This window comes from Stegostoma tigrinum, chromosome 17 (genome assembly GCF_030684315.1).
Source record: "Stegostoma tigrinum isolate sSteTig4 chromosome 17, sSteTig4.hap1, whole genome shotgun sequence".
NCBI classification, from domain to species: domain Eukaryota; kingdom Metazoa; phylum Chordata; class Chondrichthyes; order Orectolobiformes; family Stegostomatidae; genus Stegostoma; species Stegostoma tigrinum.
Genome location: NC_081370.1, coordinates 26,734,587 through 26,747,886, shown reverse-complemented (window position 1 = coordinate 26,747,886; position 13,300 = coordinate 26,734,587). Strand labels below are relative to the sequence as shown.

Genomic DNA, 13,300 nt, shown 5'->3' with positions numbered 1-13,300 from the left:
CCAGGTATCCTCTGGTTAGGGGTGACATTGTGGTACACCTTTAAATAGGCGTGGCTATGATTTTGGGTACACCACTAGATAAGAAATTATGGATGGATCTACATGGGTCTAGAATGGGTTTACCAAATGGTACCACATTTGGGGTTTACCAATCTCATTTGAGTAGTTGGTGCACTTGTTTTCAGTAGTCAGAAAAGGAATCAAAAGAGTTGTAAGCTTTTGAAATCTGAAAACTTTTGGTTCTTACAGATAACATCTATAACTTCTCTAATTTGCCGCAATTTGCAGGCTCTACGTTGGAGTAAGGACACCATCTGCAACATCTCTCTGACACTGGGACTTAGAATTCTTCAGACTCTAATTGGAGCCCCAAAGGCATATTGAACATTGCCACATGCAGCTGCTCAGCAGGGCATCAAGTTTTAACAAAACACTTCGAGCTCAAGAGTTTCCAGTTCAACTTGGAACTGCAACATGCAAGTTCAGCAGAGGTGAAAGACGAAAAGGATTCTAATAAGATATGGTTCACCTTAGAAGACCACCTCCTGGCCAAGCTCAACTTCCATATTGGCCACCTGTAATTCAGGTTCTTAAAACAGTCAAAAGCACCCATAGATCACTCTGTCTGTTGCTGTGTAGAAAGTATCAGAGTCTGGATAAATTGATGCCCAGTATGGGGGGTGCCAGCATTTGAAATGAACAGAAAGAAGGGAGTCAGTGACAGGATAAATTGAGGCACAGGATCAGCAGGACTGCAAAGGGAGATCAGTCTTACTTTGGCAGTTGTGGTTTCAGGCGGTGCTTTGTTGAGGAAAACAAATTAGTGACAGCACAGGAAAGTGGTGTGCTGATTGGTTTGAGATTTGAAAGACTGTATCTTTGTGAGAAGAAATAATTAAGTAATAATAGGTACAAGTGAAAGTCAGGGCCAATATAGTAAAGTAACAAGTAAACAAAATATGGTCAGGGAAGTTACTAATATTCTTAAGTATAATTAATAATATTTTTCTAATAAAGGGAGTAGCTAAGGGGCTTAAAGGAAGTCATGACAGCAGAGCTTGCATCTGTGATATGCTCCTCCTATGCTATGTGACAAAACACAGAAGCTTCATTTCCATCATGTGCCGGAAGTGTGTCCAGATTCAACCACTGCCTTACCATGGTTTGGAGCTGGAGCTGGAGTTGCAGGCAAATTCACTGTGAAGAAACCACAAAGCTGAGCATATTGTGGATAGCATGTTCAGTGAAGTAGTCACACAGGAGGCTCTATTTATTCATTAACAGAATAAAGGCATTGCTGACTAGACCAGCATTTATTGCCCATCTCCAATTTACCAGTGGGCAGTTAAAAGTCAACCACATTGCTGTGGGTCTACAGTCACATGTAGGCCAAACCAGGGAAGAAGAGCAGTAGTTTACCAGATGGATTTTTTAATGACAATAGTTTCATGGTTATCATTAGACTCAATTTCAGATTTTTACTGAATTCAAATTCCACGAACTGCCATGCTGGAATTCAAATATGGGTCCCCAGAACATTACCTGAACCTCAGGATTAATGGTTTAGCGTTAATACGATTTGGCCATCACCTCCTCTGGACGTGAAAACTTAACAGGAAGAAAGGGCATGGAAGTGGAAGACAATGGCACAACCAATAAAAGTAAATCTCACAACATTCGACTTCCAAATTCATAAAGCATCACAAGTGTTTGAGACAGGCTAGATGAACTGGACTGCTCTTCTGATAATTTGATGCTGAAAACACAAATGAGCCATGCAGCACTCCTCATGATCATCTCCTTAAAATTCTACAGAACCAATTTTATCTTTGATGGCTTACGTCAAGAGTAGTGAAGAGGTGACCAAGATGCAAGTTGTGCTTTTTACAATGAGTTTTTAATCCATGACCATTTGGATGATTGTGACAGTCACCACAGCACTCAGCTTCTTTTCATTTCCTTCTGCTGTCAGGTACACTTAGTCTCACACTTACCAAGCTATCTTGAAGTACTTCACAAACTATTTTCAGCAGCAAAAACATCTGTCTGCAAATATGCTAGTTACTACGCATGCAGGAAGATACTATTCACAACATTTAATCAAGTAACTTAATGCTTTGTTTTGGTACACTTGGATATTTCTGCTTGCAAATACCTCCGTTAGTTACTATCAACATATATCACTGCTCTTTAGATTTGGCAATTGGGATGCTTCCCAAAGGAGACAACATTTACTTTATACATAAGGAAAATCTTAAGGCATGCTAACTGTAGAATGGTTTGAATTAGAAACTCTTAAACATGATGAACTTCTGCATGTAAAAAAAGACATTATGATAAAAGGAAAAATGTCTTCCTTAAACAATGCTTCTTGAATGACATATTATGCAGCAGTCTGTGTAATTTTAGAAATTTACAAAAAATTGATCCAATTGATAGAAATGTATTCATTCTGAAAGTTGCAGTACAAATATAAATCCCAGTGTGTCATCTTTTACTTTTCTGTTGTAACGTTACTGTTTTTTTAAATCACTTAAAAATATCAAGATTGAATGGCCAGTCATGGAGAAGTGGGTGAGGTCCTTAACAAATATTTTGCATCAGTATTCATAAAGGAGGATGACGTTGTGGATAGATGATTCCAGAGGAGGGGTATGTTGATGTTCTGGACTATGTTGTATAAAATGTGGCATGTGTGTGTTTTGAAAAGCATTAAGATAGACAAATCCTCAGGACCTGACGCGATCTATCCCAGAATTTGAAAGGAGGTAAAAGAAGAAATTGCTGTAGCCTTGAATGAAATCTTTATATCCTCTGTAGTCACAGGAGAGGTCCCAGAGGACTGAAGAATAGCCAGTGTGTTTTCTTTATGTAAGGAGGGCAACAGGGAAAACCTGGAAATTAAAGGTTGGTGAGTCTTATGTCAGCATAGGGAAATTATTGGAAAATATAGGGACTAGATGTACTCATATTTGGAAAAATGTTGACATTAACAATAGACAGCATGGCTTTTGCGGGAGAGGTCAGGTCTCACAAAGTTGAATGAGTTTTTTGACAAAGTGACAAAGATGATTGATTAAGGCAGGGCAGTGGACTTTGACAAAGCCTTTGACAAGGCACCTCATGGCAGACTGATTCAGAAGATGAAGTCACATGGGATCTAGGCGAAGTGGCAAAATAGATATACAGCAGGCTTGGTCATAGAAGAGAAACAGTAGAGGTAGAAAGTTAGTTTTCTGACTGAGGATCCTTAACCAGTAGTGTCCCACAGGGATCAGTGCTGGGACCCCGTTTGGAGGAGAACGTAGGTAGTCTGATTAGTAGGTTTGTGGATGACACAAAGATTGGATGAGTTGCAGATAGTGAGGTAGCTTGCCAGAGAATACAGGAGAATATAGATAGGCAAGACAATTGGGTGGGAAACGGCAGATGAAATTTCATGCAGATGAATGCAAGGTGAAACATTTTGAAGGTCTAATGCATGAGTGAAGTATACAATAAATGACAGAACTCTTGGAAGCATTAATATACAGAGAGATCTAAATCTAGAGGTCCGTAGTTCCCCGAAAGTGGCAACACAAGTGGATAAGGTGGTGAAGATGTACGGAATGTTGGCCTTTAATCTATCAGGGTATGGAGTGTAAAAATTGCTAAGACATGTTGCAGCTGTATAGAACTTGATCAGGCCACATTTGGAGTATTGCGTACAGTTCTGGTTGCCACACTACCAGAAGGATGTGGCCTGGTTTGGAGGATATTAGCTATGAGGAGAGATTGGACAGTCTAAGTTTGCTTTCACTTGAATGTCGGAAGCTGAGGGGGAAACCTGATAGACGTTTACAAGATGAGAGGCATGGTTAGAATGGACATTCAAGACTCATTTCTTCCCAGGGGAAAAGTGTCAGTTATTACTGAACACAGGTTTAAGGTAAAAGGGGGAAAAGTTTAAAGGGAGATAAGTGAGACAGGTTTTTATTTTAAAACAGTGGTAAGTGCCTGGAATAGCCGCCAGAGGATGTGGTTGAAGCAGATATAATAGCATCATTAAAGAGGCATTTTGAAAAGGACAAGGAATAGAGGGATACGGCTTGTTCCTGTGCTGTCCCATTCTTTGGTTGTTAAGCACAGAATGAATCAAAGATAGTAAATAACTGGAAAGTTCAAAAAGTAAAACACCTCATTTGCAAGCTCAAATTGAGAGACACCCTACTAATTATGCAAAATATTTCCGGCTTAATTTTCTTTAACCAAAGCTGCTATTAATCAATGACCTGTGTAGATACTTTCCCTGCTGCTCTTGCCTCTTATGTTTTTCTCCATTATCCATAGTTCTTTTGTTTTAAATCAGAAGGAGATGACAATCATCTTTTCCATGTTTATCATCTCCTAAGTTCATTATTGCTGGAAAAGGATATTTACAGAGGGGAGAAAAATAGTTGATGTTAGTTTGCCTTTTAGCCTTTATTACATTCTTAACATCAATGAGGCAGAACAGCAGAGAATGAACAAAATTAATCACAGCTGGGGCAAACAAAGTCAGTGTGGGGCAGTCCTATCATTTGCATCTGAAAACTGCATTTGAAGTCAACAATGCCTATTAAATTTGATAGATTTGCCTCACAAAATGTGGACATTGTCATACCTTTCATGCAACTAATTTGACATAAAATCTCTGCATATCATATTTTTGTAATGACTGAGTGAATTGATAGTACTTCATTTTACATATATGATATTTTAATGACAAATGCCATTAATAATCTTATGTCAAGAAGTGACAACATAGCGTTCGTCTGTTGAATAATTAACTGCCGTTTGCTGGCTAATTTAGATCACTTCTTACTTTGCGCATTCGTTATAAGTTTACAGATACAGCTTTATAATCCTTGATGGTAAAGAAAAGCAAAGTTAAGTCAACACTAGAATTCCCAGCACAACTACTGACTGTTGCTGCCCACGGCATTTCATTAATTCTTAGTGCATTTTCCAAAATAGTTTGGTGACAAATATGTTGTCACAAAGGAGGATATTATTTTAAAAATCAAATGTGATATATTCACATTTTGAGCCACTTGAAATATCTAATTGCTCCATTTTGGACCCAGACCTTTGTACAATCAAATCCAGGCGAGACTAAAATTTGCCCTGAGGAATTTTCGCATGAAATCACATGGGCTTACCCGGTAAAATGCTGTTGTCAGTGGCAGCAATGTAGCTGCAACATAATATTCTTCAGAAGCTGAACAATCCTGGAAGAAATAAACAGGAAATCATAAATCTTGATACCTTACATTCCATACATTTGTAACCAAATTATCTCAGCTCAATTACCACCCACCTGTTTGATAGAGGCGCAATGCGTGGAAGAATACAATTAACTAGTCCCAACAATAATTGACTACAGACTATCTTTGGGGACCTATCACTTAGTTTTAAGTGTTCTACTGGGATACAAGCTACATTTTGAATGAGTAACATGACACAGAACCTGCAGCAATTTGCAAAGAAAGATCTTGCTAAACTTCACAAAGGTGAACATAGATAGTACATAACTCCTTTGAAAGATATGCAATCTTAATCAAAATTATTCTCAATATTAAGTACTGAGACATTAATGAATACCAACAGTTTATCCAAAATGGTTTGACACATGTGAATTATTTTAACCAAAATGCCAAGAATGTTTCTGAAAGCTATCATGAGGCCCAGAGCAATAAAGTTCACAAAAATCAGGCTGTAATCTTCTGGTTAGGAAATATTTGGAATGCCAAGATGCACTCTGACTTTTAGACCACAGCAGGGCTTCATTCTTAGAGACTGTGTCCAAATTTTAAACTACAACAGCTGCACTTTAAAGTCACAGACACTATTCAAGGCATTCTGAGTATATTGTTTCATTAAAACTACTGCTGACCAGAATACCATGAGATAAGGTAGCAACTTTCAAGCACTGAAATCTGCTATTCTTATGTAAACTGCCTTTTGCTAATTGTTTACTTTTAAATAACTATATATTCAAAAACTATTTCCATTTTACAAAATAACGATAATTTTTGAAATATACACTAGTAGCATATATAATGTTACGTCAAAGCTCTTTTAATTTAAATAGACTAAATGGTTTCACTTTCAAACTGATATTAGCACTAGCTATTTGTTTTTGGTTACAGCGTTGTTTTGCAGAAAGACATACTGACATACCAATCAGGGCACAAGGATGGTGGTGCTTTCCTAGTTAAGCAATGTGAATGAAGGAAGAGCATTCAGGCTCTGACTATTAGCCATGATTGACAATAGTGACCATAAGGCAGCATGTGGTGGAGCTACTGTGGCAACTACAAGCAGGAAGTGTTAGGGACATTTTCTTAACATTAAAAATCTGTCCATTGGAAGGATAATCAGGCCTGATAGGGTCAAAAGAGATAGAAATCACAGTTAAGAAGTATAACTTGAGCTTCACCGCTCAAAATTAGTTACTTACCAAATATCACAAGCTTGCATTATTGTTCTTGCTTCATGACATGTACTTAATTGCCTGACTAATATAAAACTACTCCTAACAATATGTAAGAACAAATAAATTCAATAAAGTGACAACATCCTCGACTATTATAGGAAAAGATTGAGACTGAGAAACGAGATCAATAGGTGCTAATCTCCAAATGCTTCCTATGCCATGCGGAAGATAGGTAAGAGAAAGAAAATGTTGGCACAGGAAAAAGGTGCATTGGACCAAGTTCTGGATTAAGGAACAATGTTCATCTGCACCAATGCCCCTAGAGAGAGAACAAAACTACTAGAGTAGAGAGCAATTTAGTTAGCATTTAAAAAAAACTTGCAGTTTCCTGACCTCAGGACGGCCTAAAGCACTTCACTGTAATTACTGCCATGGCAATCAAGGTGTTAACAGACACATAATTTGTTTCAGTGATCCAAATGGAGGATTAAAAACTGGCCAAAACTGGCAGTGAAAAATTCCCTACTTTTCTATGAACAGCAGAGGGGGGAAGCATGGTCTTGATTTTTAACATCACAGCCAAAAGGTGGCAATGTCACATTATTATTATTTAGCAAATCAAGATCCCCAGAACCAAGTGATCAGCATCCTCATTGAATTAAGGTGATGAATCTGCCACATAGTCTAAGAGGGGACACTCCCCAGTAACTTACAGAATGTTTGTCTCACAGTTAAGTGGTTTGTACTGAGTTCTCAGTAGTGGGGGTTGGCCAAGCAGGGGCCCAAGCTTGTTTTGAATCCATCGAACTAGGGCCACTCTTGCAGCATTTGTTCATTATTACCATGACGTAGGAGGGAGAATGTTGTGCAGGGTATCCATAAGAGAAGAGAATAATTAATATAGCATCTGTGTTTACAAAGGGAAATAAACGCAGAAGAACTGGTTAACTATAGATATTATATGAGGAGAGATTGAGTAGACGGAGACTATACTTTTGGAAGTTAGAAGAATGGTGGGGGGGGGGGATCTTTTAGAAACATGAAATTATGAAGGGAATAAATAAGATAGATTCAACGAAGTGTCACTGCTGGTGAAACTAGAACTAGGGGTCATAGCCTCAAAATAAGAGGTAGCAGACTTAGGACTGAGTTGAGGAGAACTTCTTCACTCAAAGAATTATGAATCTGGAGAATTCCCTGCCCAATGAAGCAGTTGAGATTACCTAAAAGAGATAGAATTTTGACCAAGAAAGGAATTAAGAGTTATGATGAGCAGGCAGCTAAGTGGAGCTGAATGGCAAAGCAGGTTTGACAGGCAAGATGGCCTACTCCTGCTCCCACCTCTTATGTTCTTATCAGATGTGGAAAAATTCTTAGAAATCAAACTTCAAGTGAAAAGTAACGAGCATTTAGAATGCAAGAGTTCAGCTAGTATGGATTTGTTAAAGCTAAGTTGTGTTTTGAGCTTTTTTTTTGTAACAGTAACCAATAAATGATAGAAGGAATAGTACAGCAGTGATATAGATATTTATGCAAGTTTACAGTCTAATTCATTCTCCTGGTCATTTTAGCAGGACATTTACTAGAGCTATATGGTGGTGAGCTATTCAGTCTTTAACTCCAGCCTGCACATATTTCCTCAACATTTCAGTCAACTTGCACATAAACTCTTTGGGCTACGTTCAGTAAACATTTGTGTAAATTCACAGTGATGTGGAGATGCCAGTGTTGGACTGGGGTGGACAAGGTCAGAAATCACATGACACCAGGTTATCATCCAACAGGTTTATTTCAAAAGCTTGCATTTTCAAACAACCCTGTTGGACTATAACCTGGTGCTGTGTGATTTCTGACTCTGTAAATCATCAGAATCAAGATAGGAGAAATCGGATGCGTTGCTAACAGAAATTTTGCAAGTTCAGACATTCTAACACCTTGATTTGAATATTGCTAAACATGATGGCCTTTTCTTGTGTGATCAGATACCTGACTGCCCACAAAAAAGGAATCAATACAACATGGTAGGAAGTGGCTGGAACCAAAGTATATCATTTTTATGTATTCGTTCATCAGATGTGGGCACTGCTGGCTAGGTCAGCATTTAGTGCCCATCCCTGATATATGTATGTGCTTGTATTTGGACATAACATTTTCTGTCAGAACCTTGGAACAAATTCAACTTCAAAGATATTACGGGGGTTCTGTTATGACATGATAGATGCATTCCTATGTAACAACGTATTGTAGAAAATCGCATTATAGAAATAATGGGGCCTATGCAGGCGGTGCCCGGGGGTACCGCAAGGTTTGGTGCTGGGACAGCAGCTGTTTACAATACACGTTAATGATATAGATGAAGGCATTAAAAGCAATATTAGCAAATTTGCTGATGACACAAAGCTAGGTGGCAGTGTGAAATGTGAGGAGGATGTTATGAGAACACAGGGTGACTTGGGCAGGCTAGGTGAGTGGACGGATGCATGGCAGATGCAGTTTAATGTGGATAAATGTGAGGTTATCCACTTTGGTGGCAAGAACAGGAAGGCAGATTACTATCTAAATGGAGTCAAGTTAGGTAAAGGGGAAGTACAATGAGATCTAGGTGTTCTTGTACATCAGTCAATGAAAGCATGCATGCAGGTACAGCAGGCAGAGAAGAAAGCTAATGGCATGCTGGCCTTCATAACAAGAGGAAGAGAGAACAGGAGTAAAGAGGTCCTTCTGCAGCTGTACGGGGCCCTGGTGAGACTGCACCTGGAATACTGTGTGCAGTTTTGGTCTCAAAATTTGAGGAAGGACATTCTTGCTATTCAGGGAGTGCAGTGTAGGTTCATGAGGTCAATTCCCGGAATGGCGGGGCTATTAATATGTTGAAAGATTGGAGCTACTGGGCTTGCATACACTTGAGTTTAGGAGGATGAGAAGGGATCTGATTGAGATGTATAAGATTATTAAGGGATTGGACACTCTGGAGGCAGGAAGCACGTTTTCGCTGATGGGTGAGTCCAGAACCAGAGGACACATTTTAAAAATAAGGGGTAGGCCATTTAGACAGAGCTGAGGAAAAACTTCTTCACCCAGAGAGTGGTGCATATATGGAATGCTCTGTCCCAGAAGGCAGTGGAAGCCAAGTATCTGGATACTTTCAAGAAAGAGATGGATTGAGCTCTTAAAGACAGTGGAATCAAGGGTTATGGGGATAAGCCAGGAACAGATACTGATTGTGGATTATAAGCCATGATCATAATGAATGGTGGTGCTGGCTCGAAGGGCCGAATGGCCTACTCCTGCACCTATTGTCTATTGTCTGTGGGAAAAGGGGGTTTGGGACAGACCAATCAAAAAAAAATTCACTCAAAATGATTCAAAAATCACTCAAAAGTGTAACACAAAGGATAGCACAATTTGAACAAATGTTTAATTCACATCCAGTAATGAAACACAGTAAATTTATCACCTTAACTTGAAAAAAAATGTTAGGATGACTTGATTGGGGGGGGGGGGGGGAAGGAGAGGTTCTGAGGTAGCTCTGTCGTTAATGCAGGGACTGAAGGTTGTCATCGTTGTCACCACCACCACTTTCAGGTGCAGTTGGAGGGTTAGGACGAAAAATAGTTAATCCACGAGTGGATGGCTGTGGTTCATTGTCTTCTGACAATAGGGGTTGGTTTTAAAAAAAAAATCTGGTTTTGCTGCTTTGTCCTTTTCATCTTTCATGAAGAAGCATTTCACAGGGTGCCAAAGATGATTTTAGTTTACAAACTGCTACCTTGCTGTGTTCTGCAATGTAATCATTGTCCTCTAATCGGTGCAACTGCTTCTCAATTTCCCTCAGAATAGAAGACAAAACAGAAGTGGAAAGGACTCATCGTGCTGCAGCCTGGACCTCACATTCTTCATCTCCAGCTTCCACTTCCTCCTCAGCGACAAGTTGTTATAGATCAGCTGAACACAGATTTTCACATTGGGCCTCAAACAAGCTCTTCAACATCCTCACACTCCACTTCTTTAAATCCAGCTTGTTTTGCAGGATCAGCACAATGTTCTTTTATACTTGGGAGCTCGTCTGATGGATCAAAGCTTTTTAAATCTTGGAAAAAAAAATGGGAGAAGCTTCTGCCAAACTGCATGCAAGCAGTCCTTACTGACATCATTCCAGGCCTCCACGATAATGTCAATTGCATTCTTGATGTTTTAGCTCTTCCAAAACTGAAGAACACTCAGTGGCTGCAATCAGTGTCTTAAATGTGTGCCTTAAATAATAAGCTTTAAAAGCTGCTCTTGCACCCTGGTCCATAGATTGAAGGAGAGAGGTTGTGCTTGGGGGTACAAAATGCACTTCGATATTTTCAGAAAGCTCACCAATGGTCTGAGGGTGGCTTGGCACATTATCCAAGATGAAACGAATCTTGAAACCTACATTTTTCTTTTTTTGCAATTTTTTTAAAAACATCTTCAAAAAAAATTAGAATAAGTTCAGAAAAAAATTGCCCAGTCATCCAAACTCTTTTGCCTGATCTAAAGTGGATGTCGAGAGTAGACTGAAGGTAATCTTTCAAGGCTCACAGGTTTGCAGTGTGGCACTGCCACAGGCTCAGGCTTTAAGTCTCCACTGACATTGGCACCCAGCATGGTATAATAATAAGCTTTAAAAGCTTATTATTATTACCTTTTAATTTATTCTAGTGAAGATATTAAAATTAATATCTCACCACTCAGTGAAAACATGAACATCTTTCTAAAAGGTGTTCGTCTCGACATGAATCTTAACTGTGGACAAGTATAACTTAGAGAAGTGGTGAAGAGAAGAGAAAACATATCTCATCCTAACTGAAAATTTGACTCAAGTTGTAGCGTTCTTTATCAATTTTTTAAAAAATTATGGGAGGAAATGTTAATGTATGCTCCTCATCTGCGCTGGCAGCTTTGCCACATAACTTTACGTTATGAAAAGCATAGCAGTTCTTAAAACCCGCAAACCAGCCACTACTAGTACTAAAGACAGGGACACCTGCAGGGCTTTTGGCCTTGTTTTGTTAGATCTTCATAAATTGATAAGGCATTCTTTTTTACGGTGAGAAATGTGGTCCCAGATCACTTCTTTATTTGTCCCCACACTTAGAAGCCAGTCTATGTAAAGTTCCTTTGTCTGTGACTTCCCAAATTTGCTAGCATTCAGACTTGTTCCAGCAATTCAACTTGCTTTACTCTTTTCAGCATTGTCTCGAATGGTGTTGAAAAGAACCGCTTCATTGCAGTGAAACAAGCAGTATCAGATTTTCTCACATTCCACTCAAAATGCTTTGCAACGTTTCGCTTCTCTTCCAGCATTATAGCCTTTCTTTTATGTACACCACCTGCAATTTTATCACTAGGATGCTTCTTGTTATTATTATTCTTGCCACTTTGTCCTTGCATTTTGTGGGTAACACAGCAGAATTGTACAGAATCGTGAGGATCCTTGATGCCAGCATGGGGACTCTTTCGTTACATGCTCAGGAGAAAGCCCACAAACCAATCATATAATAACGTCACTGGAATCTCGTTCTCACCAACACAAAGTTCACACTTTGCAAATAAGGTGCCCCTATTTGTAATTCACATTGCTGGCACTTGCATTATGTAAGAACCCCCTGCATTACAAAATCTGAACCCTAATTAACGATATGTGTAAGATTTTCTACTTTGATAGAAAACTGGACACTGCAAACACATGCAGGATATTAGGCTAGGTTGAAAACTGTTCGTTGGAAGATTTAAAGTTCCAGATAGTCCTCAGGCAAAGCTGAAGAATATCAGAAATATTTTCTATGTTCTGATGGTAGATGTCAGAGATGAAACACATTTCTGAGAAAATAGATTAATTCTATCTCTGCAGTCAAACAGCCAAGTGATTATTTAGGAAACAATAAATCGCCTACAAAAACAACTTTTAGTAAATATGCTTTTAATTTATTCTAGTGAAGATATTAAAATTAATATCTCACCACTCAGTGAAAACATGAACATCTTTCTAAAAGGTGTTCGTCTCGACATGAATCTTAACTGTGGACAAGTATAACTTAGAGAAGTGGTGAAGAGAAGAGAAAAAAATTGAAAGTGAACAATATCACTAAGTAGTGATCAGAGATAATGGGAACTGCAGATGCTAGAGAATCCAAGATAACAAAGTGTGGAGCTGGATGAACACAGCAGGCCAAGCAGCATCTCAGGAGCACAAAAGCTGACGTTTTGGGCCGAGACCCTTCATCAGAGAGGGGGATGGGGAGAGGGTTCTGGAATAAATAGGGAGAGAGGGGGAGGCAGACCGAAGATGGAGAGAAAAGAAGATAGGTGGAGAGGTGAGTATAGGTGGGGAGGTAGGGAGGGGATAGGTCAGTCCAGGGAAGACGGACAGGTCAACGAAGCAGGATGAGGTCAGTAGGTAGGAAATGGAGGTGCGGCATGAGGAGAAGAGCCGGTTAGGGAGGCGGGGACAAGCTGGGCTGGTTTTGGGATGCAGTGGGGGAAGGGGAGATTTTGATGCTTGTGAAGTCCACATTGATACCATTGGGCTGCAGGGTTCCCAAGCAGAATATGAGTTGCTGTTCCTGCAACCTTCGGGTGGCATCATTGTGGCACTGCAGGAGGCCCATGATGGACATGTTGTCCAACGAATGGGAGGGGGAGTTAAAATGGTTCACGACTGGGAGGTGCAGTTGTTTATTGCGAACTGAGCAGAGGTGTTCTGCAAAGCGGTCCCCAAGCCTCCGCTTGGTTTCCCCAAGTAGAGGTAGCCACACCGGGTACAGTGGATACGGTAAACCACATTGGCAGATGTGCAGGTGAACATCTGCTTAATAT

The 13,300-nt window shown here is 39.6% G+C and overlaps 1 protein-coding gene across 6 annotated transcripts in view; it reads right to left on the bottom strand.

Annotated features, from left to right (window-relative positions):
* Positions 1–13,300, bottom strand: part of sbf2 (SET binding factor 2) — a 609,277-nt gene that overhangs the window by 186,536 nt on the left and 409,441 nt on the right. For all 6 annotated transcript variants that reach the window (XR_009446846.1, XR_009446845.1, XR_009446847.1 and 3 more), the window contains one exon: positions 5,181–5,249. Coding sequence is in view for 3 of the 6 variants with exons in the window: in XM_059652034.1 (XP_059508017.1) it covers positions 5,181–5,249 (69 nt within the window). In the remaining 3 variants the exon portion in view is untranslated. The remainder of the gene's footprint in view (positions 1–5,180; positions 5,250–13,300) is intronic.